Source organism: Eleutherodactylus coqui, chromosome 2 (assembly GCF_035609145.1).
Source record: "Eleutherodactylus coqui strain aEleCoq1 chromosome 2, aEleCoq1.hap1, whole genome shotgun sequence".
NCBI classification, from domain to species: domain Eukaryota; kingdom Metazoa; phylum Chordata; class Amphibia; order Anura; family Eleutherodactylidae; genus Eleutherodactylus; species Eleutherodactylus coqui.
The window spans coordinates 50,103,946-50,126,957 of NC_089838.1; the positions used below are offsets into that span (position 1 = coordinate 50,103,946).

General features: G+C 46.2%; 1 protein-coding gene across 1 annotated transcript in view; it reads left to right on the top strand.

Moving 5' to 3' along the window:
* Window positions 1–997: 997 nt before the first annotated feature.
* Window positions 998–23,012, top strand: part of OVCH1 (ovochymase 1) — a 68,405-nt gene continuing 46,390 nt past the window's right edge. Inside the window, exons 1-4 of the mRNA XM_066589253.1 lie at window positions 998–1,222; window positions 9,321–9,612; window positions 22,428–22,534; window positions 22,697–22,794. Coding sequence (XP_066445350.1) covers window positions 998–1,222; window positions 9,321–9,612; window positions 22,428–22,534; window positions 22,697–22,794 — 722 coding nt within the window. The remainder of the gene's footprint in view (window positions 1,223–9,320; window positions 9,613–22,427; window positions 22,535–22,696; window positions 22,795–23,012) is intronic.

Genomic DNA, 23,012 nt, shown 5'->3' on the forward strand with positions numbered 1-23,012 from the left:
CAGCAAAGATACGCGGTGCCACGCCCACCCCCACCCCCCCCCGCCAGCCACCCCCCCACAGAACATGGCCATACCATCTTCACACCGGTCCGGCGCGCCCACACACAAGTCACCGCCAGCCGCATCCGGCGCTCTCTGCCGTTTCTACATTAAGCCCCGCTACATAGCCCCCACAGCAGAAAGCACGTATGACTCCCCTCAGCGAGGTCAGTCACATCGCAGCAGCTCTAAACGACAAGGGCAGGGTGCTAGACGCAGGCAGAGAGAGCGAGCTAGGCGAGAGAGGCAAGACCGCGAATGGCACAAACAGTAGGAGCAGCCGGGGATAGTGCGCGGCAGTAGCAGCTATAGGGCGCGCGAATCTAGTGGGGAGGAAAGGAGCAGTGACCAAGAACGAATTTACCAACTGGAACAACAGCCACAGCGGCCGGACCCGCAGTTATCCCTTCATCATAAGGACCGGGAACGCCGCAGGTGGCAGGATCAGGCGCAGGATTGCTCAGGGCTGGAGCAGTCGGGCATATCGCAAACAGAAAGGGCAAGGAGGGCTACGCAGATGGTCGGTCGGCAGCCCGTGCACAAGCGAAACAGGAGCCGCGGGAGCGGTACAGCAAGGACATCACCCTTGGCAACGCCGGAGGTCGGTCCAGCTGGTGAGTCCACGTTTTATGAAGCTTTGAAAAATGTGATAGATCCCGCAAAGGTTGCGGAAAAAGGTGATTTGGTTTCAGCTCTGCGGTTGCTGTTGAGCAAGATTGATCCAAAAGTAGGGCTTTCAGTGTCCTGTGTGGCTCCAGTGGGTGCAGGCCCGCCTGTGGGTAGTATTGGCTCAACAGCAAGTGCAGTAGGTGATCCAACTGATTGTTTGCAATACGCGGATTCGTTGTTTTGTGGTGTAGCCCCTTTGGGGGTTGGCTTGGCCGACGATGTGGTCGAAAAAATTAAGAGTGGTGTTTATATTGATATATGGTCCTTGCTATCGGCGGACCACGTGATGATGGACAAGGAGCGGACGACTGAGCGTGGCACTGATAAGAAACCTAAGATCGTGAAAACCTTCGGGAATTGGTTACAAGCTTATCTGATCCTGGTGCATGTAACGTGTCAGCACCAGCCGTTAAAAGGTCCAGAGATGATGGTGTATTTAAACACCATCTACAGCGCGTACAGGCTGCACGGAGGTTCAGCCTGGTGGCGCTATGATGAAGACTTTAGGCGTCGGGTATCAGGCATGCTTCACATGAGCTGGGCCTCTAAGGCCACTGATGTGTGGATACAGCTGATTTTGGCGCAGCGTCCCACGAGAACTCCTTTTCCTGGGGGAGCCGCGGGGGGCACATCCCAGCCGCCCGCGGCCTCCCCAAAACCAAACGGCTCTTGTTGGCTATACAACGAGGGCCACTGCAGATTTTATGCCACATGTAAGATCAGGCAGGAATGCTCGGTGTGCGGCGGGCAGCACGCGGTGGTGCGCTGTTTCCGTAAACAAAGAACGGTGTCGGCAGTGGGTAGCGCCAGCGGGCTTGCGAACCCCAGTGAGAAGCCGCTACCTGGATCCGTGGTTAGACAAGTACCACAGGAAACAGGAGGCAAAAATCCTTAAGTCTGGTTTCTCGGAGGGCTTTAGAATTCCGTTCGTTTATCAACCAACGACCACGCTATGCCCTAACTTAAAATCGGCAAGAGACAATATTGAGTTAGTGAAAGAGAAAGTTATGAAAGAAGTGGAATTGGGCCACATGGCCGGCCCGTTCGACGATCCACCTTTTGTCCCCGCTAGGCCTGGTGCCCAAGAAGGAAACTGGTAAGTTCCGCCTGATCCTTCATTTGTCGTTCCCAAGCGGGGGATCGGTAAATGATGGCATCTCAAAAGAACAAGCAGCAGTAGCCTATACCTCGTTCGATTGCGCTGTGCGTTTGGTTAGGTCAGCGGGCAGGTTTGCCCAGCTGGCAAAAACAGACATAGAATCGGCTTTTTGCCTGCTGCCGGTTCATCCAGAATGCTTCCACTTGTTAGGATGTAGAATTGAGGATCAATTTTTCGTCGACATGTGCTTACCGATGGGATGCTCCATTTCATGCTATTTTTTCGAGTTATTCAGTTCCTTTCTTGAGTGGATGTTGAAGTATGAGATGGGTATCACATCGGTAATACACTATCTGGATGATTTTTTGTTTGTCGGTTCAGAGACCTCTGGCGTTTGCGAGTTTCTGATGAGCAATTTTCAGAGGCTCATGTGGTTAGCGGGGGTCCCGTTGAGAAGGATACATATATATCCTTGTAGGTAGAAAAGAAAACACTGGAATATATACATTTATATAGATATAGTTATGTGCCTTTCTTTTTATATGTATACTAACTTTATTCTTATATGTACTAACTCTATGAAAAACTTAATACTTCGCCTTATATCAGATATGCCAAGATGCTTTGCAAGGCCGAGAGAGATGTGTCCAGAAATTCAGAGATGATACAGAACCAGACACGAAGGCCGCGTGTACTTGGCTGTTTTCCCAGAAGCGCCATATCAAGATAACGACTGTTCAACTACGTATATAATCATCAGTGTCTCAGCCGGAAATCCGGACTTTCCATATATGGTTATGCGGTGAATTTGAGCCAATGAGCCCATCACCCATTCCTAGTGATGAGACCAAAGGGTATAAGATCCCACGTAATCTGTAATAAAGTGCGCCGTCATGTCCCCGTGTGAGGAGCTATACCAGACTTCCGTGTGTGGTGTTTTCTTCTTTACTGCCGGCAGCGGGGCATTGGGGTGGGCCTGATTGGTGCTGTACGCAAGAAATTTCCCTGACAATTGGCGCAACCAACTGGGGCGACAAAACCGGAGCCTGCAGCGCAGTCCACCCGGATCCACGCCACAGGGAAGCCGTCCTGCTGCAAACCGAGCCTGATCAACTCACAGAACTCCAGGTAAGACCGGCATATATATATGTTGTGTTTTACACTGCGAGTCTTGCAGCGGGAGGGACTATCTGTGTTTTGTGACCGGACGGGTTGGGTTAAGAGTTCTACACGGTAGTTTGTGTGGGCTTCGGGTTTGCCGTCACGGACCACTGACCGTGATATGCGCACCAATCGCTCACCCAGGAACTAGTCTGTAGTGTATTTGTACTTTGAAGTCCGTAGTGTTTTAACGATAGTGAAGGTTGTTTGTTGTATCTGCAGAATTTTTTTTCTCTTTCTTTTCATTTAGTCTCACAAGAGAAGGGACCCTCGGTTGTTTTTCCAGTATATAAGGGGCTAACAATTTGAATTTAAGAGGGATGCATTTTGTGAGACAGGCTTCATAGGAGAAGGGACTCTCGGTTGTTTTGCCTTATATATGGGGCTAACGATTTGATTTCAGAGAGATGCATTCTGTGAGGCTGGTTCCATAGGAGAAGGGACCCTCGGTTGTTTTGCCGGTATATAAGGGCCTGACAATTTGGAATTAAGAGGGATGCATTCTATGGAGCGTGTTATTATTATCATTGTTGTTCTAATATGCGTAAGACCTTATTAAAGAAGACAGAGCCCCTCAAGGGCTGCCGCTGTGCGGATCAATTGGTGGAGGAGAAACAAGAGTTCCACTGTGTAAAATGTAAGAAAACTTATGAAAATGTGTGACATCGACCCGCATGGTAGATTACAGCATGGTGTCTGGGAGGAGGTCTTTAGGACCAAGAAGCGTGCCTTGAAAGACCAAGGTTTGCTAGAAAGTGCTGGAGTGAGGAGGAGAGAGAGACAGTCAGAGAAAGTTAAGTATGTACACATTATTTGTTTAAGACAGTATCCGTAAGTGAAATGTTGGAAAGTACAGTAAGTGATCAAGAGGGTGTCGGGAGAGTGTCTATTGAAGGTTACATTGGCAGTTAGGTAGGGAGAGAAATATGGGAAACAAGCAAAGTCGAGAGGAAGGTTACAATGCATGTGATTTGTTGGCAGAGAGAGAGGAAAAGGTGTATAATACTAGATAGATAATAGATATAGATGTATGTGTATGTGTATATATGTATATATGTGTGCAAATGGTTAACTGAGCTTGCTTTTAGAGAAGGCTTGTTTACTTAAAGCTGCAGCTTGTGTCTAGCTTTCAAGGTCAAGAATTTATTTTGCAAAGGTGGGGGCTTTCAGACTTGACTCAAACTCAGGGTCACAGAAACTAAAATACTTCAGCGTTTAATATAGCATATAATAGCTTCAGTAAATAAGAAAGATAGAATGTCTCAGTCACTCAGCAAACTTTTTCACATAATTTGTCAAAAATAGCGCTCATTCACAATCTCATCTCAATAGAATCATGTACTTTATAACATTATAGCACTCACCTCAATGTTTTTCAACTGATGTATGTTTGTTTGTTACACTTTTTTTCTGTGTATCTGTATGTACTGGTACACCTTCAATAGGGGGTGACGGAGCAAACTTGAGCGCATGGATGGATGAGAGTTAGTGACCCGTGTTCGGGCTGTGGTGAGTGTGGAATGTGTGATGCAGATATTGACTAGGGATGGAGGTCCCCCCCATGCATGGGACTTTGCTTGGTTGTGGTGTGGATGCTTAGACTGTACAGCTGAAATGAAGCTGTGAAAAAAGACGCAAGCAGCCAATATCGAAGAGGTGGAGCTAGATGATGTAAAGGACGTAATGTTTCATCCCTCTTGTCCACAAGGGAGGGGGTGAGGCTCATGAGCAGCTAGTAAAAGTTTTTTTGTTTTTTTTTCCTCTCTCAAATTTGATAAGACATTGCAGGCAGGATCAGACTAATAATGAATTTGCTTAAAGGAATATCACATTTCAAATATTAGTAGATGTTTGTAGATTATTCTTCCCTGATGTAACTCATGTCTCTGTTATTGGTGCTAACATTTTACAGGGCTTATCTGCATCCATCAAATCTTTTTACAATGTTATACTACCTTGAAACCGGGTACTCTTGTTCCAATTGAGTACCCTGGTTCAAAGGGGGGGAGGAGAAGGCATACGTGATCTAGGTATTGCAAATCAGCCATTTTTAAATTTTTTGCAAGCCATTTTTAAATTTTTAAATTTTTTGCAACAAGATTCTGATCTTGTTGAAATAAAATACCAGCCTGATTGTCTAGCAGTGATGCAACAAGAAAATTTAAGTTTTAAAAAAGTTACTGAAAGCCCTTGTTAATAATGCATATTTTGAGTTGTTTTTTATAGATGGTCCCAGGGTGATTGACGACTCCACACTGGATATGTAGTGGTCACACAACAAGATGTCCTAAAAGCAGAATGCCTCCGCATGTCGCAGTACAAGAAGCGGAACTAAAAAGGCCATCACGGAGGCGTGTAGAATGGCCACAGGTAAGACGGCAAACATTTACACTGACTCACGGTATGCATTTGGCATAGCTCATGATTACGGCCCAACATGGAAGGCCAGACAGTTTTTTACCTCAGCAGGACAGCCAATTAAGAATGATGCAGCGGTGCAGAGCCTCACGGAGGCTCTACTTCTACCTGACAAAGTAGAAAGCTCACACCAATTCCTACACCAGAGAAACAAGAGGCAATGCCATCACAGACCACACAGCAAAGGCAGCGGCCCTCAAGCTGTGGAAGAAAAGAAGAAGAATTTGATAAAAACTTTGGACTTTGATAAAAACTTTGGACTTTGATAAAAACTTTGGACTTTGATAAAAACTTTGGACTTTGATATACTAAGGACTTTACAGTTATAAGCCAGCAAGGAAGAAAAGGAAAAATGGACTAAAAAGGGACGGCATATGGTGAACAGTCAACAGAACTTGCCTACCACGGTCCCTGTGCCCCATGATGGCCCAGCTGATGCACGGAAAGACGCACCTCTCAAAGCAGCAATGATGTCGATGCTTGAACAAGGACGAGTTGCTCCTGGGTTTTCTGTAGCTGCTGCATCATTTGTCCAATTTTGCATGATCTTTGCCGTAAGCAACAGGGCAGAAGTAAATTTGCCACATCACACTTGCCTAGACCACTCTACCCATTTCAGGGATTGCAAATTGGCTACACTCAGCTCCTACTTGTTGGGAAGCATGAATATGTGCTTGTTGTTGTTGATGTTTTTCAGGTCGGAGACCTACTCTGTTACCAAAGTAAATAAGCAGATAACCGCACAGAAGCTCATGAATGAGGTAATCTGCAGATACGGGGCACCGGAAGTGATTGAGTCAAACAAAGGTACACACTTCACAGGTGAAATAATGCAACACATCATGTCTGCTTTGGGTATATTCCAGGCTTTTCACACACCCTACCATCCACAGAGTTGTGGGAAAGTAGATACAAAAGACAATGGAGGAAACGGGCAAATCTTGAATTGAGTGTCTCCCATTAGTTCTTTCCCAGGGGGGTACATGCCACAGTAGCTGAGTTTGGGGAATGATTTTCTTGTTAATGTTGTCATAGGTCTCTCCAAGGAATTGTCAATAATGCATTCTGCAGTCTCTGTTTTTCTCCCAGGTCCTACAGATGAGTGTCACAATCTGAAACCAGGTGACAGGGTCTATGTAAAAAAGTTTGAGAGAGAAACCCGGTTTAAAGGTTCTTACCAGATGTTGTTCACCACCCCAAACTGCAGTCAAGCTCGAAAGAAAGTCCACTTGGATCCACACTTCTCACTGAAAAAAAACTCATGATCCTGCATATCCTTTACATGCTATGGGCAGGGTTGGGGACCTGGGCGGAAGTGGCTGTCACAGTGACATTGTGGTACAATTTCTCTAACACACACATAGCCACACACACCTTTGACTACTGTACACTAGCCCCCTGTTTCAAGGATCAGAACAAATTAATACAATCAAATGTGCAATATGAAGACTATACTAAGGGTGAGAATCTAACACCGCATCGTGCTAAGAGAGAAGTTGACGCTCCAGGTGGTAACTTTGATCCACATGTACACATTGATGCAATAGGAGTGCCAAGGGGGGTGCCAGATGAATTTAATTCTAGAGATCAGGTTAAAGCAGGTTTTGAGTCCTTATTTGCTATTGTCACTGTTAATAATAATGTAGATTGGATGAATTATATCTATTACAATCAGCAGAGGTTTGTAAACTACACCAGGGATGCTTTTGCAAGGGTTAGCGGACCAGTTAGGGCCCACTGCATCTATGGCGTTCCAAAATAGAGTGGCCCTGGATATGATTTTAGCAGAAAGAGGTGGGGTATGTAACCTCCTGTACGTGTATTATCCCTTTGATCAAAAAGAGTATGAGTAAGGGACTAGACAATGTGACACCAAAATTTCCCTTGTTTGAAAAAAGATGAAGAGCCAGTTCCGATAATGCCAACCACGTACGTTACCAGAAAAATGGAGAAATGTACTAGTACTGCGCCGCCCCGATCTCCTAAGATGAATTGTCAGTGGAATTCCCATTTGCCTAGGGATAGTGCAGAAGACCTTAGGTTCCGGCGAGGGCACACCCTGTGGGGTGTTAACTTGTACAGATAGAGGGCATGGATGCCCGGAAATGAGCCCAGGGAATCCATGGCCTCCTTCTGAGGTGAGGTAGGGATCCCCCCTCCTAGGAGTAGGGACTTACGGGCAGTGGGGAAACCCTGACGCAAGGGAGAGGCGACCGAGGAAGAGTGCAAGGTCTGGTGCTTGATCTCCGTATTAAGTTTTTAGGGGGGTTCGAGAAGGATACATATATATCCTTGTAGGTAGAAAAGAAAACACTGGAATATATACATTTATATAGATATAGTTATGTGCCTTTCTTTTTATATGTATACTAACTTTATTCTTATATGTACTAACTCTATGAAAAACTTAATACTTCGCCTTATATCAGATATGCCAAGATGCTTTGCAAGGCCGAGAGAGATGTGTCCAGAAATTCAGAGATGATACAGAACCAGACACGAAGGCCGCGTGTACTTTGCTGTTTTCCCAGAAGCGCCATATCAAGATAACGACTGTTCAACTACGTATATAATCATCAGTGTCTCAGCCGGAAATCCGGACTTTCTATATATGGTTATGCGGTGAATTTGAGCCAATGAGCCCATCACCCATTCCTAGTGATGAGACCAAAAGGTATAAGATCCCATGTAATCTGTAATAAAGTGCGCAGTCATGTCCCCGTGTGAGGAGCTATACCAGACTTCCGTGTGTGGTGTTTTCTTCTTTACCGCCGGCAGCAGGGCATTGGGGTGGGCCTGATTGGTGCTGTACGCAAGAAATTTCCCTGACACCGTTGTCCGAAGAGAAAACGACGGGCCCAGTGACATGTTTAACTTTTCTCGGGATTGAGATCGACTCAGCGGAGATGGTTTTCAGGTTGCCGTTGGAAAAAGTGGCACGGCTGCGACAAGTGGTCGGGGATGTGGCACTTTGTAAAAAAGCGATGCTGCGACAGATTCAGGTCCTGTTGGGTTTATTGAATTTTGCTTGCAGAGTGATCCGCATGGGACGGGCATTTACCAGAAGATTATCGCTGGCAACCGTGGGGATTCGTGAACCATATCATTTTGTGCGAGTGACGTCGGGGATAAAAGCAGATTTGCACATATGGAAAGTGTTTCTTCAATCATTCAACGGGCAGGTGGTATGCCCGAAGGAAGATGTGGAAGGCACTGATATCAGCTTGTTCGCGGACGTGGCCGGGTCAGGCGGTTTTGGAGTAATTTTTAACAACCATTGGTGCAGGGAACCCTGGCCAAGGGCATGGAAAGAGAGGAGGTGGACAAAAAACATCACGTTGCTGGAATTTTTCCTGGTAGTGGTGGCGATTGAAGTATGGGGATCGGAGTTACGGGATCGCAGGATCTGTTTTTGGTCGGATAACGCAGTGGTGGTGCAAACCATAAATAAACAGTCTTCGGCGTCCCCGCCGGTATTGGCTTTGTTGAGGCACGTGGTGCTAAGAGGTTTGCAAGGTAATATGTATTTACATGCAAAACATGTCCCAGGTTGTGACAACGGAGCAGCTGACGCACTCTCTCGTTTGCAGATGGAGCTGTTCAGGGAGCGGCACCCACAGGCGGATGCCGAGGGGGTACGCTGCTCGCCTTCCTTATGGAGTCTGGCAGAGGAGAGTTGCTGAAGCTGGTGGAGGCATTGGTGGCGGTTACAACGTGGAAAACTTATAATACAGTCTGGTCCGCGTGGTTAAACTTTGCTGGTGGAAGGGTGGTAGGAGTCGATAGAGCTAGGTCGGCAACGCTTGACATGTTAACGGAGCTGCGTGGGAGACGGCTATCGGTGGGAGCAGCTAAAAAACATTTAGCGGGAGTGGCTTTTCTGTTGAAGTTGCACGGGGTGCAAGACGTTACTAAAGATTTTGTGTTCCAACAGATAGTGCGTGGTTGGAAGAAAGAAAAAGTTCAAACGGATACTCGGCGACCTATTACATTTTCCTTGTTAATCAGGTTATTGGAAGTCTTGGAGGTGACATGTTCGGACGAGTTTGAGACGTTGTTGCTTAGGACGGCCTTTTTGCTGGCGTTTTTCGCTGCTTTGCGTATCGGAGAGATGATTCCGGCAAGTAAAGTGAAGCCCGGGGGTTTACGGTCTAATGATGTAATTGCCACGGAAGTGTCCATCCGGATATGCATAAGGAAATCAAAGACGGATGTTTATGGGAGAGGTGATTGGCTAACCATTAATCGATTGGGGGTAAAATGGTGCCCAGTGGAAGTGGTTGGTCAGTATAAAGCAAGGCGCTATCCTAGTGATCAGTTCTTAGTCCATGCGTCCGGGTCACCGCTTACGCGTTTTCAATTTTCGGCGGTTTTGCAGTCGGCTTTAAAAAAGTTGGGTTTGGACCCGGCCGAGTTTGGAACCCATTCCTTCAGAATTGGGGCTGCTACGACAGCGGAAGCGCACGGCATGATGGAAGAGGGTTTAAAGCGGTTGGGGAGATGGAAATCGCAAGCGTATAAATCATACATTAGGCCAGATCGAGTTGTGAAGGGATTCGCGTTTTCCGTTGGTGCTCGGTTCCTTTATAGATGTTAAGGATTTTGTTTTTCGTTCGGCAATATGGGGGTTTTTGCTATGTTTAATTTTTATTTCAGCCCCTGAGCCATGGCACGTACGGATTGTTGGCCATTTGTTCATTTATTGGGCAGAACGAAGAGCGGCCACTCGACCCATTGGAAGGAATTTGGGCTTGAGCGGTGCACTCGTTAATTGGATCGGTATACGAGGGCTGCAATGGCCCAGGATTTTACAACTCGTACTGAGAATAAGCAGGTGGACCCCCCGGAAAGTTATATTGGTCGTTCACGCCGGGGGGAACTGTGATAGACATGATGATTAGTCAGTGTAAAATGTCTATCGATTTGTACTAAACTAGACGTATTATGTGTGTTTTGTGACTTCAGCCTAATGTGGAACTCTGCTGCATAAGGAAAGAGTTAAATCACAGTGTTATGTTATTGCTTGTATTCAATACTGAGTGTTTCCCCAGTCCTTTCCCATCCCCCACATAGAAACTTCTCCATACTAACTTCTGCAACAAAGAGATACATGCGGTCAAAACTGAAAGTAATAGAACAAAGGACAAATGAGACACACAGTGGACTTCGGAGAGGGGTGGGGGATTCTATATGATCCGACAAATGAGAATCCTATATGTTACTGATGTAATCTGTTGCACGCCCATTAAAGGGCAGGTGTTATGTCTTGCAATAAAAGGGGCTGTCTGGGTGTTTCTCTCCAGAGCCATTTTGGATATGAGACTAATAACTTGTGTCTGATCTGGTCGATGATGTGTGCACACTATACAATTTGGAAGCTACAAAATACCCCCGAAACCTGCTGGAGAAAACCATAATCCAGATCAGAACGACCTCGGAAAAACAAAGATGAGTGAACTACTAGTCCTCATGAAGCAAGATATGCTTCGGTTCCGGGACTGCTTTCATGAGTGCATTTTGGTATGGCCGGACATCGTTGCCAGGAGGTGCTGGAGAGGGGCCAGAGACTCGGACGCAATAGAACGTGTGAGGAGATTGATAAACCTACGGATTTCCAGGTTTGTGCAGTCGTTGGGAGGAGTGGCAATCCGCCACTGGGAGCTGGAGGACAAGGAGAGTGGAGCATTAAGAGACGATGGTGTGCACCTCAATGAGGTGGGACTGGATACCTTTTTGTCTGGACTGCAAGATGGAGTAGAGATGGCGTTAGCTCGGGTTGGCTGGGTGGGGCGGGATGCGCCGTAGGTATACAGCCCATACAGCGTGGCCGGGAGCTTCCCATGCGGGCTACGGCTTAGAGGAAGGTTTTCAGGCCCAAAGAAGATCAGGGGCTTACGAACATCCTGTGGGCCATTGCGGTTTTTAAGGTTCTGCCGTTTACAGCATGGGAAGGTGTTAGTCAGAAGAAAGTGAAATTAAGTTAAATTGAAGGTTAATATATGTTTTAAATATGTTAATAAAGCTGTGGCCAACCCACGTTTTTACAGCAAGAAATGCGTAAGTATATATTTGTATTAGGTAAGTGAGCGTGCATGGTTAGTTTTGATGCCCCCAGTCTTGTATGCCACAAAATGAATAATGAGGCGGTGTGGGACTGGGGGCAGGGGACGGGGGGGGGGGGGGGGGGTTAACAGCTAGCTTAGGAAGGGAGGGTGTGGAGCTAGTACAGGAAGTGAGGTAGCAGGGAGAGCGGGAAGAGCAGAAGCAGCAAGGCGAGGAAGAAGAAGGGCGCAGTGGAGAAGACGCCCGCCCACCCGCCCAGTGGGGGGGGGGGAGGCAGAGAGGACTTGATGTTGGAGGAAAGGACTGTTGTTGGAAGTTGTCACAGCTTGTGAAAGAAGGCCGGGAGCTTCCCATGTGGGCTACGGCTTAGAGGAATGTTTTCAGGCCCAAGGAAGATCAGGGGCTTACGAACGTCCTGTGGGCCGTTGCGGTTTTTAAGGTTCTGCAGTTTACAGCATGGGAAGGTGTTAGTCAGAAGAAAGTGAAATTAAGTTAAATTGAAGGTTAATATATGTTTTTAATATGTTAATAAAGCTGTGGCCAACCCACGTTTTTACAGCAAGAAATGTGTAAGTATATATTTGTATTAGGTAAGTGAGCGTGCATGGTTAGTTTTGATGCCCCGAGTCTTCTTTCCACCTCCAACCTGCCGCGCTGTCACTTCTGCAGAACCTGTCTCTCTGTTCATGCTGACTTTCCTAATCACTCTTGACACTTTTTTCTCCACTTATCTCACTTTGTCTTTTCTAAAATTGTTCACCTGCTCAACCACCCTACATTTATAACCTTACTCCCCTTAATTAACATATCCACACTTTCCACCAATCCTTGTCTACTTCTATTACACACACACACACACACACACACACACACACACACACACACACACACACCATTTAGGGCCCCCTGGGCCCCCGATCCCGCCCTGTACTTTAGCGGTGTGTCTGCAGCTTTCACCCCTAACTTCATATCTGAAGATTTGTGGCAAACTTTATGCTGATACTTAAAAATAGTTTCCGTCTGCCGGGTAAACCATTACCTGAACTGATAGTAATTTAGGTCATTTACAAATCTAAGCTGCTGCTCACAAATGAGGAGGTTGGGTTCACTTTAATTTTGCTTGAGTCTTTTGTTTGGTTGGGGGGGGGGGGGGGGGGGAGTAACGCAGGATTTTTACCCATATAAAATACTGAAGGAAGTGGGGATGCTGCAGCTTCTGCAACACCTATGAGGGAGATGTTGCAGGGAATGACTCTCTACCCAGACATACGGCCGGAGTTAGGAGGGTGTAGTGTGTGGACCTGTCACGGTGGCACTTACCAACTCTTAGTCCCGGAGCGAGTTACCGCAGCAAAGGATAGGGTCAGTAGTCCTCAGGATGAGGGAGTAGTCGTAGATATCACGTTGTGACGCCACCGTTAATCTATGCGGCAGATTAATAAACACAGAGACTTGTGTATCGTACCTCGAAACCTCAGGAACGGGTGAGGCTCGGTAAAACTTTACTTGGATAAACTTGAAATAACAGGTAGTTACAGGTATCTTTCACTTGCATAAACTTACAAGCAAGAAGAAGCTCAGAGGTTGGGAGGAAACACGGGAACAATACGGCCCTATAGTCCACGTTATCTATATGTCACCTGTCCTGGATATTGGGTATACTCCGGAGGAGGTAAAAGGTAGGGGTCTCTCCACATACACTCTGGCAGACAATTATTGAAGACGGCTTAGCCTAGATGCACCCAGCACAACACCTGCGTGGGTGTCACAATTACGTACCTCTGTGTGGTGATCCTAATGGCGGACGGTCACACAGGAAAAATGATGCCTGTAGTAGTGTGAACGGGTACCTGTTACGGTGGGCCGCTCAATATAGAATTATTTGGGGTTTAATCTTACTCGTTCTCTCATGCATTTCACATGTGGTAGGGATGTCTCTCCTTCTCCTCCATACTAGACACAAGGAAATCAGAGATGTCTCCCTGTGCCCCTGCGGTTTCTCCAGCAGATTGGGGAAAGCTTCTCCTCCTTCTCCATTTTTAATGGAGGGAATCTAAAGGTGCTTCTCTGCATCATTGTGGGTCCTCCAACAGCATGGGTGGATGGAAGATCATCAACAACATTTCCCGCTCTCAGACACTCACATTTATAACCTCACTTGTCCCACATGACACAGTAGGATAGATACATTCAGCAACAGAGCTGATAGGCAATGATTTTTGGGGAGTTAACTCTTCAGACGCCGTAGCTGTGCAACACATACAGAAATTTGACATGACAGTTTTGCACAGTGCATCCACGAGACAGAACATGTATGACATTTATGGAGGGGACCAGGATGTTATTCTGGAACACTACATATCTCCGATGGAAGGTTGCAACGTATACCACTGTATAGGCATATTTCACTGACAGGAGCCCATATTAAGACCGTTATGGTGATGCTGAATCATAGGGTTCACAGGTATTAGTGTACTTTGATGCCACCAGGAAGTAGTGCTGGAGAGAGCACTGACAGCCCGGTGATGCCCTCAATACCTCAATGGCTGCACAGATGGCACTCCTGTAGGTCCTGGAAGTCCTGGAGTCTTTTTCTCCCCTCTTCTCCCGGCCAACACTTGTCCTCCCCGCTCTCCTACTGTCGGCGCCACTGCCGCTTCATCCCCGTAGTACCCGCCACTGCTGCTGATCGGCATGGTTCCCCGGCTGGCCTGAGAGTATGTTTCCTGTGCGTGGGCAGCCAGTTACTCTTTCTCCCCCCTGCCGCTGTGGGCTCCGTGCTGTCCTCCTGGAGCGTGTGCCGGCCTCCAGGCAATTACTGTTCCCTGGGACACTGGCCCTCCCTGCTGTCCTCCTCCTCCTATACTCAGCGCCCAGAGGCTGTGAGTCACTGTCCCGCCACCGCTGTGGCCTCCATGCTGTCCTCCTCCTGTAGTGTGTGGTTGGTGGCTGTCAGTCTCATTTCCCCGCCGCTGAGTGCTCCGGACTGTGCAGAGCGCTGAGATAGGAAGATTGGGTGATGCGCTGCCGGGGAAGGCGCTTAACGCTGCTGTGTTTTTCCTGTTGCCCAAAAACCCTTGGTGAAACACAGAGCGGGGGCCGAGCTGTGGGGAACCCGCTTCCACCTGTGGCTATGAGCGGCTGCCGAGGTCCCCGCTGTGTGCATGTTAAGTAATCGGAGGATTACATGCACCAGGGGACGTTTGCTGAGATTGCTGCAAAGCTCGTAGCAGCGTGTGCGTTGCCTGACATACACACGCTGCTAGGACCTTCTATAATTCTGCCTATCGGGAGCTGGAGGTGTGAGAGGGACGTTCCACCTGTCAAACCCCCAGCTTCTGGTGGTGTCAAGACACACTAATACCAGGTTCACAAACATAGGTTAAGATTCAGAAGTTTACTTACACTGGGATTTTACTCACAGGCTCCAGTCCTCCGACAAGTCTTGGCTCTGAGACAGGCATGTCACTTTCTGAGGCTCACACCTCCTAATAAATTTGGTAGCAGTCTGGCAAGTCCATCCGCCAGAATGTGAAAGATGCGCTGGTATTCAGCTGTCGAAGATTATGACTATAATTTATACCAGTAAATTATAATAAATCAGATGGGCGGCTCCTATGTAGCAAAATATCACTAGTTTATTAGAGGAACACAACTACTACTGTGCACCAAATTTACATCACTTAGGGCAAGGGTCCCCAACTCCAGTCCTCAGGGACCACGAACAGGTCATGTTTTCAGGATATCCTATGGTAAGAACACCTGTGGCAATGTCTGAGGCACTGACAATAATTACATCACCTGTGTAACACTGAGGAAATCCTGAAAACATGACCTGTTGGTGGACCCTGAGGAATGGAGTTGGGGGAACACTGACTTAGGGCATGTTCACATAGGCAGATTTGCTGTGGGTTTCCATGTGGACCCTCAGTATTTCTAAAATCTCATCCATACATACGCTGTAAAAAAAAAATCTGCACAAAAGTGGTGCGGAATTTAAATTTGCAGCATGTCAATTTTATTGTTGTTCATGCCGTGGAATCCACCTCCTCTCAATGAGGGGGTGAAAAACTACATCAAAATCTGCATCAAATGGTGTGGGTTTTAATGCTGATTTTCATCTGTGGATCTACAGCAGAATGTCTGCTGTGGACATCAGACAACAAATCCGCTCCGTGTGAACATACCCTTAGCCCTCATGTCCACGGGAAAAATAGGATTTTAAATCCGCAGCGGATCACCCACCCGTGGATACGCACCCCACAGGGATGCATTGACCACCCACGGGTAGATAAATATCCACGGATGGTCAATAAAAGTGAAGCCTATGCAAGCCGTCCGGATCCGCGGGAGACCTAAAATAAGAATAACGTACCCGCAGCAGACCGGGCAGGTCTTCTCTTCTTCACGGCTGGATCTTCTTGCTTCGGCCCAGCGGATGTGCCCGGCGCATGCGCGCGGCACGCAGTCGGCGTGCCGAGTACATCTGCCGGCCGAAGAAAGAAGATCCGGCCGTGAAGAAGAGAAGACCTTCCCGGTCCGCTGCGGGTAAGTTTATTCTTATTTATTCTTCTTTTCAGCGCTCATGTCCACGGGGCAGGAGAGACCCGCTACGGATTCTCCATGGAGAATCTGTAGCGGGCCTGATTTTCCCCGTGGACATGAGGCCTTAGAGCAACGCTCCGGGCCTGGAGAAACAAAGATGGACCCACCAGCTTCTACGCGTGCATGGTGCGCAGTGTACATTAGTTAAAAACGTTATGGGGCTCAGAGGTCAAGGAATGGGGAGTCCGAGAGGGAATGTTTTATAATCACCGGGCATACTATTCTAGCGCTGTGTTCCCCTGAAGTCCACATACCCCAATAGTATCTCTTCTCAGTCCGCTTGTTGTCCGCGCTCTCCCATCCATCTATATATATAAAGCTGAAAGCCCTCACTGACTCACTCACTCACCCACTTACTCACTCACCCACTCACTGACTGACTCACTGATGCTTGATGCTTGATAAAGACGAGTAATGGTTGAAACGTCGCTGCCTGTACCATCTATTTTTATGGAATTGGAATAAAAAGAATACTATTTTTACATCATCTCTTTGCCTGCTGCCGATCTTCTTCATTTTTCAAGTTGGTAATATATAAAGGTTGGTCCACCTTTACTGATCGGCTGTGCAGAGAATTCTTCCCCATGTTTGGGTATTGAGAGCAGTGCTGCGGGATCCTTCTTTTCATGTTACTGACTGACTCACTGACTGACTCGCCAAAAGTTCTCCAACTTCCTGATGTCGTAGAAACATGAAATTTGGCAGAAGCATAGATTATCTCCAAAATAGGAAAAGTAATTGGGTCCCAACTCGATTATTCAATTCTAGCGCAAAAGAATTAGCGTCGAAATCTAACGTACATAATCTAAATCTCTCACTTCTCAATGTCATAGAAACGTGAAATTTGGCACGAGCATTGATTATGTCATAAATAGGAAAAGCTAATGGGTCCCAACTTGATTATTCAATTCTAGCGCAAAAGAATTGGCGTCCAAATTTTACGTGCGGAATGTAATTTTCTCACTTTCCGGTGTCATAGAAACGGGAAATTTGGCACGAGCATTGATTATGTCATAAATAGGAAAAGCTAATGGGTCCCAACTCGATTATTCAATTCTATGCGCAAAAGAATTAGCGTCCAAATTTTATGCACGGAATGTAATTTTCTCACTTTCTGGTGTCATAAAAACGGGAAATTTAGCACGAGCATTGATTATGTCATAAATAGGAAAAGCTAATGGGTCCCAACTCCATTATTCAATTCTATGCGCAAAAGAATTAGCGTCCAAATTTTACGTGCGGAATGTAATTTTTTCACTTTCCGGTGTCATAGAAACGGGAAATTTGGCACCAGCATTGATTATGTCATAAATAGGGAAAGCTAATGGGTCCCAACTCCATTATTCAATTATATGCGCAAAAGAATTAGCATCCAAATTTTACGCACGGAATGTAATTTTCTCACTTTCTGGTGTCATAGAAACGGGAAATTTGGCACGAGCATTGATTATGTCATAAATAGGAAAAGCTAATGGGTCCCAACTCCATTATTCAATTCTATGCGCAAAAAAAATAGCGTCCAAATTTGACGTACAGAATGTATTTTTCTCACTTTCCGGTGTCATAGAAACGTGAAATTTGGCATGAGCATTGATTACGTCATAAATAGGAAAAGCTAATGGGTCCCAACTCGATTATTCAATTCTATGCGCAAAAGAATTGGCGTCGAAATTTTACGTACATAATCTAAATCTCTCACTTCCCAATGTCATAGAAACGTGAAATTTGGCACGAGCATTGATTATGTCATAAATAGGAAAAGTTAATGGGTCCGAACTCCATTATTCAATTCTATGCGCAAAAGAATTAGCATCCAAATTTTACGTGCGGAATGTAATTTTCTCACTTTCCAGTGTAATAGAAACGGGAAATTTGGCACGAGCATTGATTATGTCATAAATAGGGAAAGCTAATGGGTCCCAACTCCATTATTCAATTCTATGCGCAAAAGAATTAGCGTCCAAATTTTACGTACATAATCTAAATCTCTCACTTCCCGATGTCATAGAAACATGAAATTTGGCACAAGCATTGATTGTGTCATAAATATGAAAAGTTATTGGGTCCCAACTCGATTATTCAATTCTAAGTGCAAAAGAATTAGTGTCCAAATTTTATGTATGTAATCTAATTCTCTCACTTCCTGATGTCATTTTATATAAAGGAAACGTCGCATGGTTGCCTCCACGTGGTGTTTCCTGGGTAACGCAGAGAACTATGCAAAATGGTGAACATATGCTTTTCCAGTATCTCTAAAGTAACCACTACTTCATAAGATTTTCCGTGTGAACACCAGATAAACACCAGTACCAAATTAACTCGGGCGAAGCCGGGTATATCAGCTAGTCTACTATAAACACAGGGTTATTTGAAAATTATCCCCCCCCCCACGTGAAACCCACAGAACTCCCATTAGTTACACTCAGATACAGAAATCTGATATCAATGGAAACAAAAACTTAAAAAGTTTGGTTGCACAGCATCAAAAACCCGAGGTTTCAATGTGACCCCCTTTGTCACTGGACACAGGTGGAGCCTGTAGTTCCTGCCATACACATTGTAGCGGATCATGACTAACTGGTGCAATGGCTTCTGGGATGCCGCAGATCACGGTGGGCGGTAAAGGGGCATGTAGAATCTAATCACAAGGTGTAAGGTCCGGGGAACATCGTCGCCCACTTCTGACTTCATTGTGACAATGTGGGGAGGGGGAAGGGGTTGGGTGCCAATCGTGTTGGGATCTCCTGTCCCAGCTACGGCAGAAGCCATATCTGTATGGGATTGTTTCCTCATGGAATAAGGAGGGACACATTCACTGTGGGGGGTGGGGCACAGAACTGCTCCACGCAGGCAGGTGGGTTCTCCTCCCTCACATTCTGACGTTACGTTTTTTGCTTAAAAGGTGGAAGACAGCTTCATCACCAAACGCTAAAGACTCCATGAAACCATCGCTTCTGTTGGAGTTCTTATACTCTCGCAGAAAGAACATCGCCGCGCTTTGTCATCCGGTTTCACAGCTTGTAAACGTTAGACAAAACATCACAAACATTTGCGTAGAATCTCCCACAGTCTGCTTCGGGATGTCCAGTTGTCTGCTCGCTCTGACGGTGGATTTCTAAGGACTTCGTGTGCAACTCGCACGGACGCGCTCCGCTGTTTCCACGCTTATTGGTGGATAGATGAATGATTATTGCTTACAGACACAACTTTTTTCCCTAAAATTGGAGTACCACTTACAAATTGTGTGCCTGCTGGATGGAGCGTCACCAAGCTTTGTTCAAAGATCACATTGCACACTAAGGGCGCCTACCCGCTGGCGTTGCCGATTTTCGTGCGTGAAAAACGCAGCGTTTCTCATGCGTTTTCCGCACGTTTTCTGCGCCTTTTTCGCGCCTTTTTCGTGGCGTTTTTCGTTAATTTCCATTGACAATCATGGGTGCATTAACAGAAAAATAAGGAGACATATGCAACTGACAGTTCCTATGTGAAAAATTGCAACGAAACGAAAAAAACCAAACAAATGGACAAGAACACATTCTTTGCTAATTGCTCTTCAGAAAAAACGCAAACCGCAATTTAGCATCGCAGGAAAAAAAATTGCCAGTGGGTAGGCACCCTAATAACAGACTGGCAGACGTGAAAATCTAGGACACAAAAGCTCTCCTGTCTTCATTGGCAGCCATTTTGTCTTATATTCCCCAGCAGAATAACACATTTTGGGCTTCATTTAGCAAAACTGTCTACCAGTAAGACTTCCTTGTTGTCCACTGCAACCAATCACAGCGCAGCTTTCACCTTATCTCAGTAGCTTGAGAAATGAACACTGCGCTGTGATTGGTCGCTGTGGGCAACAAGGATGTCTTACCGGTAGACAGTTTTGCTAAATGAACCTTTTTTATTTTCTTTTTCCATTGATATCAGATTTCTGTATCTGAGTGTCATTAGACATCAGTTATGGGGGTCTCACATCTACAATCCCCATGTATGTATCGTCCGGCCACACCACCACCTTCTGGTGGTCATTGAGTATAACAATGTGATGCAGTTGGACGTCTCCTGTGGGATCCTTGTTTCCTCCGCTGGTTCCGCTCCTCAGTTTGGTCTCCTGCTGACGGTCTCCCTGGGCTGAGCAGCTGATTACCAGGAGGCTCGGAGGAAATGGCTCTGTGTGTCCTGCTATTACTGCTCCTGCATCTGTCCTATGCTGGGATCCTCAAACCATGTTCCTCTGGGCGGGTTTGTGCAGGTATGACCCCCACATGAAGGCCTTCCCATTTCACCTTCCCCAGTTTGGTGGTCACGAGGGAACAGTACCTGTCAGCTCCTCTGTCCCCAGTAGGAGTAGAATAAGCGGTCTCCCTCCTGGCGGGCGGCTATAGGGTAAGCTTCTATGGTACTTCTATCCAGGTGACGTATATCACTGTGTTATGTGCAGGTATCTCAGACGTTGCCCCCTCTGCACCGCCTCTCGCTAAGAGATGGACTGCAGCACAGAGAACCGGAGGTTAGTTGGTTTATATATATATCTTGTTCTGCATAATTATACTGCCAGGAGGAGGCGCAGCGGGCACATTGCCCGTCTAAGGGGCCGTGATAGATTGTGCCAAGTTGCAGCGTTACAGTCAGGGTGCATTCACACAGGAGAGTGCAATATCGGTCTGAGAAATTTGGATTAATATTGCTCATGTAAAATCGCTATGTTCACTGCGAGTGTACTGCAATTTGCAAGAAAATTGCATCACATTGCTGAACACGTATTTTTCATGCATGTATTTTCAATAGGAATAATTTTAAAAGCGCATTCGCATGAAACTTGCATGGTCATGTGAGGGCAATATAATTTTTTAAATTTTGTCATAGCCATTGAAAACAATGGGCAAGATTTCTGAGGACTTGCATAAAAATCACGTGTTCTACTTTCTATCTCGCAGGATTGCTGCAAGAGAAAAATTGCGCATGTAAATAAACCCACTGCAAGCAAAGGGGTCTATTTCAGTGTGAGTTTTGTACAGCTCACAACACACAAAACTTGCTTGTGTGAATGCACCCAAGGGGTAAGCGTGATATTGGTCCGGGTTTTACACTCTTAAACTTGTGATTCTGGGTGCGAACTTGATGCATTTTTGCTTAAAAATGCATTGCATCTATGTACTTGCGATTTATTTTGTGCGCAAGTGAAAAATTGCAAGTACTTCTAATAATGATAAAAATCGTATCTCACTCGCATGCAAATCACGCAGCATGAAAAGATTGCTCATGTTAATGTACCCCCAGGCTAGTTTTACAAGGGCGATCGCGATTTTGACAAAAAGCTGGATGCTACAGAGTGGAACTGGATTGTCTTCAGTGAAAAATCCAGGCCGTGTTTGTGTCTGGTTATGTAGTGGTGAGTGCCTCAATCCTGCCTTTGCTGTGGAGTGGCACACTGCCCCCTGCTGGTGTGATGGTCTGGGGAGGGGGGGGGGGCATCGTGTATGACAGTTGGTACCCCCTAATAGTGCTATGAAGGACAATAACAGATCAGCGATATGTTAAGGACATCCTGCAGCCACGTATGTTCCTCTCATGGCTTCCAAGAGGCAGCAGGATAATGCTCGGCCGCACAACCAGGGGGTCACAGTAGCCCCCACAACATTGATCGGTCATCAGATTTATCACCAATGAGACCATCTGGAACATCAACTTCGACAGACTACGACTTTGAAAGATCCTGTATCCAAGCTAGAGGCGGTACAACTGGATGCTAGAGCCTCCATACCCGCCCGTATCACATGTTGTATCCAAGCTAGAGGCTGTACAACAGGGTACTAGAGCCTCCATGCCTGCCCATATCACATCTTGCATCCAAGCTAGAGGTGGTACAACAGGGTACTAGAGCCTCAATGCCCCCATATTACATCTTGTATCCAAGCTAGAGACTGTACAACAGGGTACTAAATGCTCACCTGTATAACATCTTATATTCAAGCTAGAGGTAGTACAACAGGGTACTGGAGCCTCCATGCCTGCCCGTTTCACATCTTGTATCCAAGCTAGAGGCGGTACAACAGGGTACTAGAGCCGCCATGCCCGCCCGTACCACATCTTGTATCCAAGCTAGAGGAAATACATTAGGGTACTAGAGTCTCCCTACAAGGGGTCGGTTCTCCACAATAAATGATCCTTTTGTTCTGATATTGTAACCACTTATATCAATGTTACAATCACACACAGTTTTATTTCATCCGACAACTTCTAGGGAAGAAATTGGTTTCACCCATAAATGTAGTTTCACTGGGGCAATTAAAAATATAGTTGCAAAAGTTTACACGTCCTTTAAGAGGATTGTAAATGCTGACATATTTCTGATCCCTATTCTCCGTCTGGTGCTCAGGGATGAAATGCGGCATTCGGCCTCTGAGGAAACCTGAAGACTTTATAAACTCAAACTCTCGTATCATTGGGGGAATGGACACACCGATTGGTGGACAGCCTTGGACTGTAAGTGGGGCGAATTTAGTAGGCACTGTGTAACCATAATGTTGAACAACATTTAGCTTTACTAATCTTGTTTTGAAATTGTACTACACTCCAGTCACAGCCAAAGCTGCATTCAGAATAGTTTTCTGATTTAAGAAAAAAAATAAATGTTTTCTTATTCAGGTATCAATTAAATTATATAAAAGACACATCTGCGGTGGGACTGTAGTGGAGAAAAACCTGGTGGTCACTTCTGCTCACTGTGTGTATCTTACAAATGGGTACGTATCAGCTCGATGCCTAAGATCAATGCTGGGTTGAGGGGGTATAGATCATCATCCCTGATGAAAGGGGAGTTGGGCTTTGTCTCTGTTGCCCATGTGGTAGATTGTGTTAGCTGTTCTTCCTAATGAAATTGGAGAGAGGTCATCTATCATCTCCAGTGCCCATGGGTGGGAGCACCATCGTCCCTGGTGTGCCCATGAGAGGCCATCCTTCA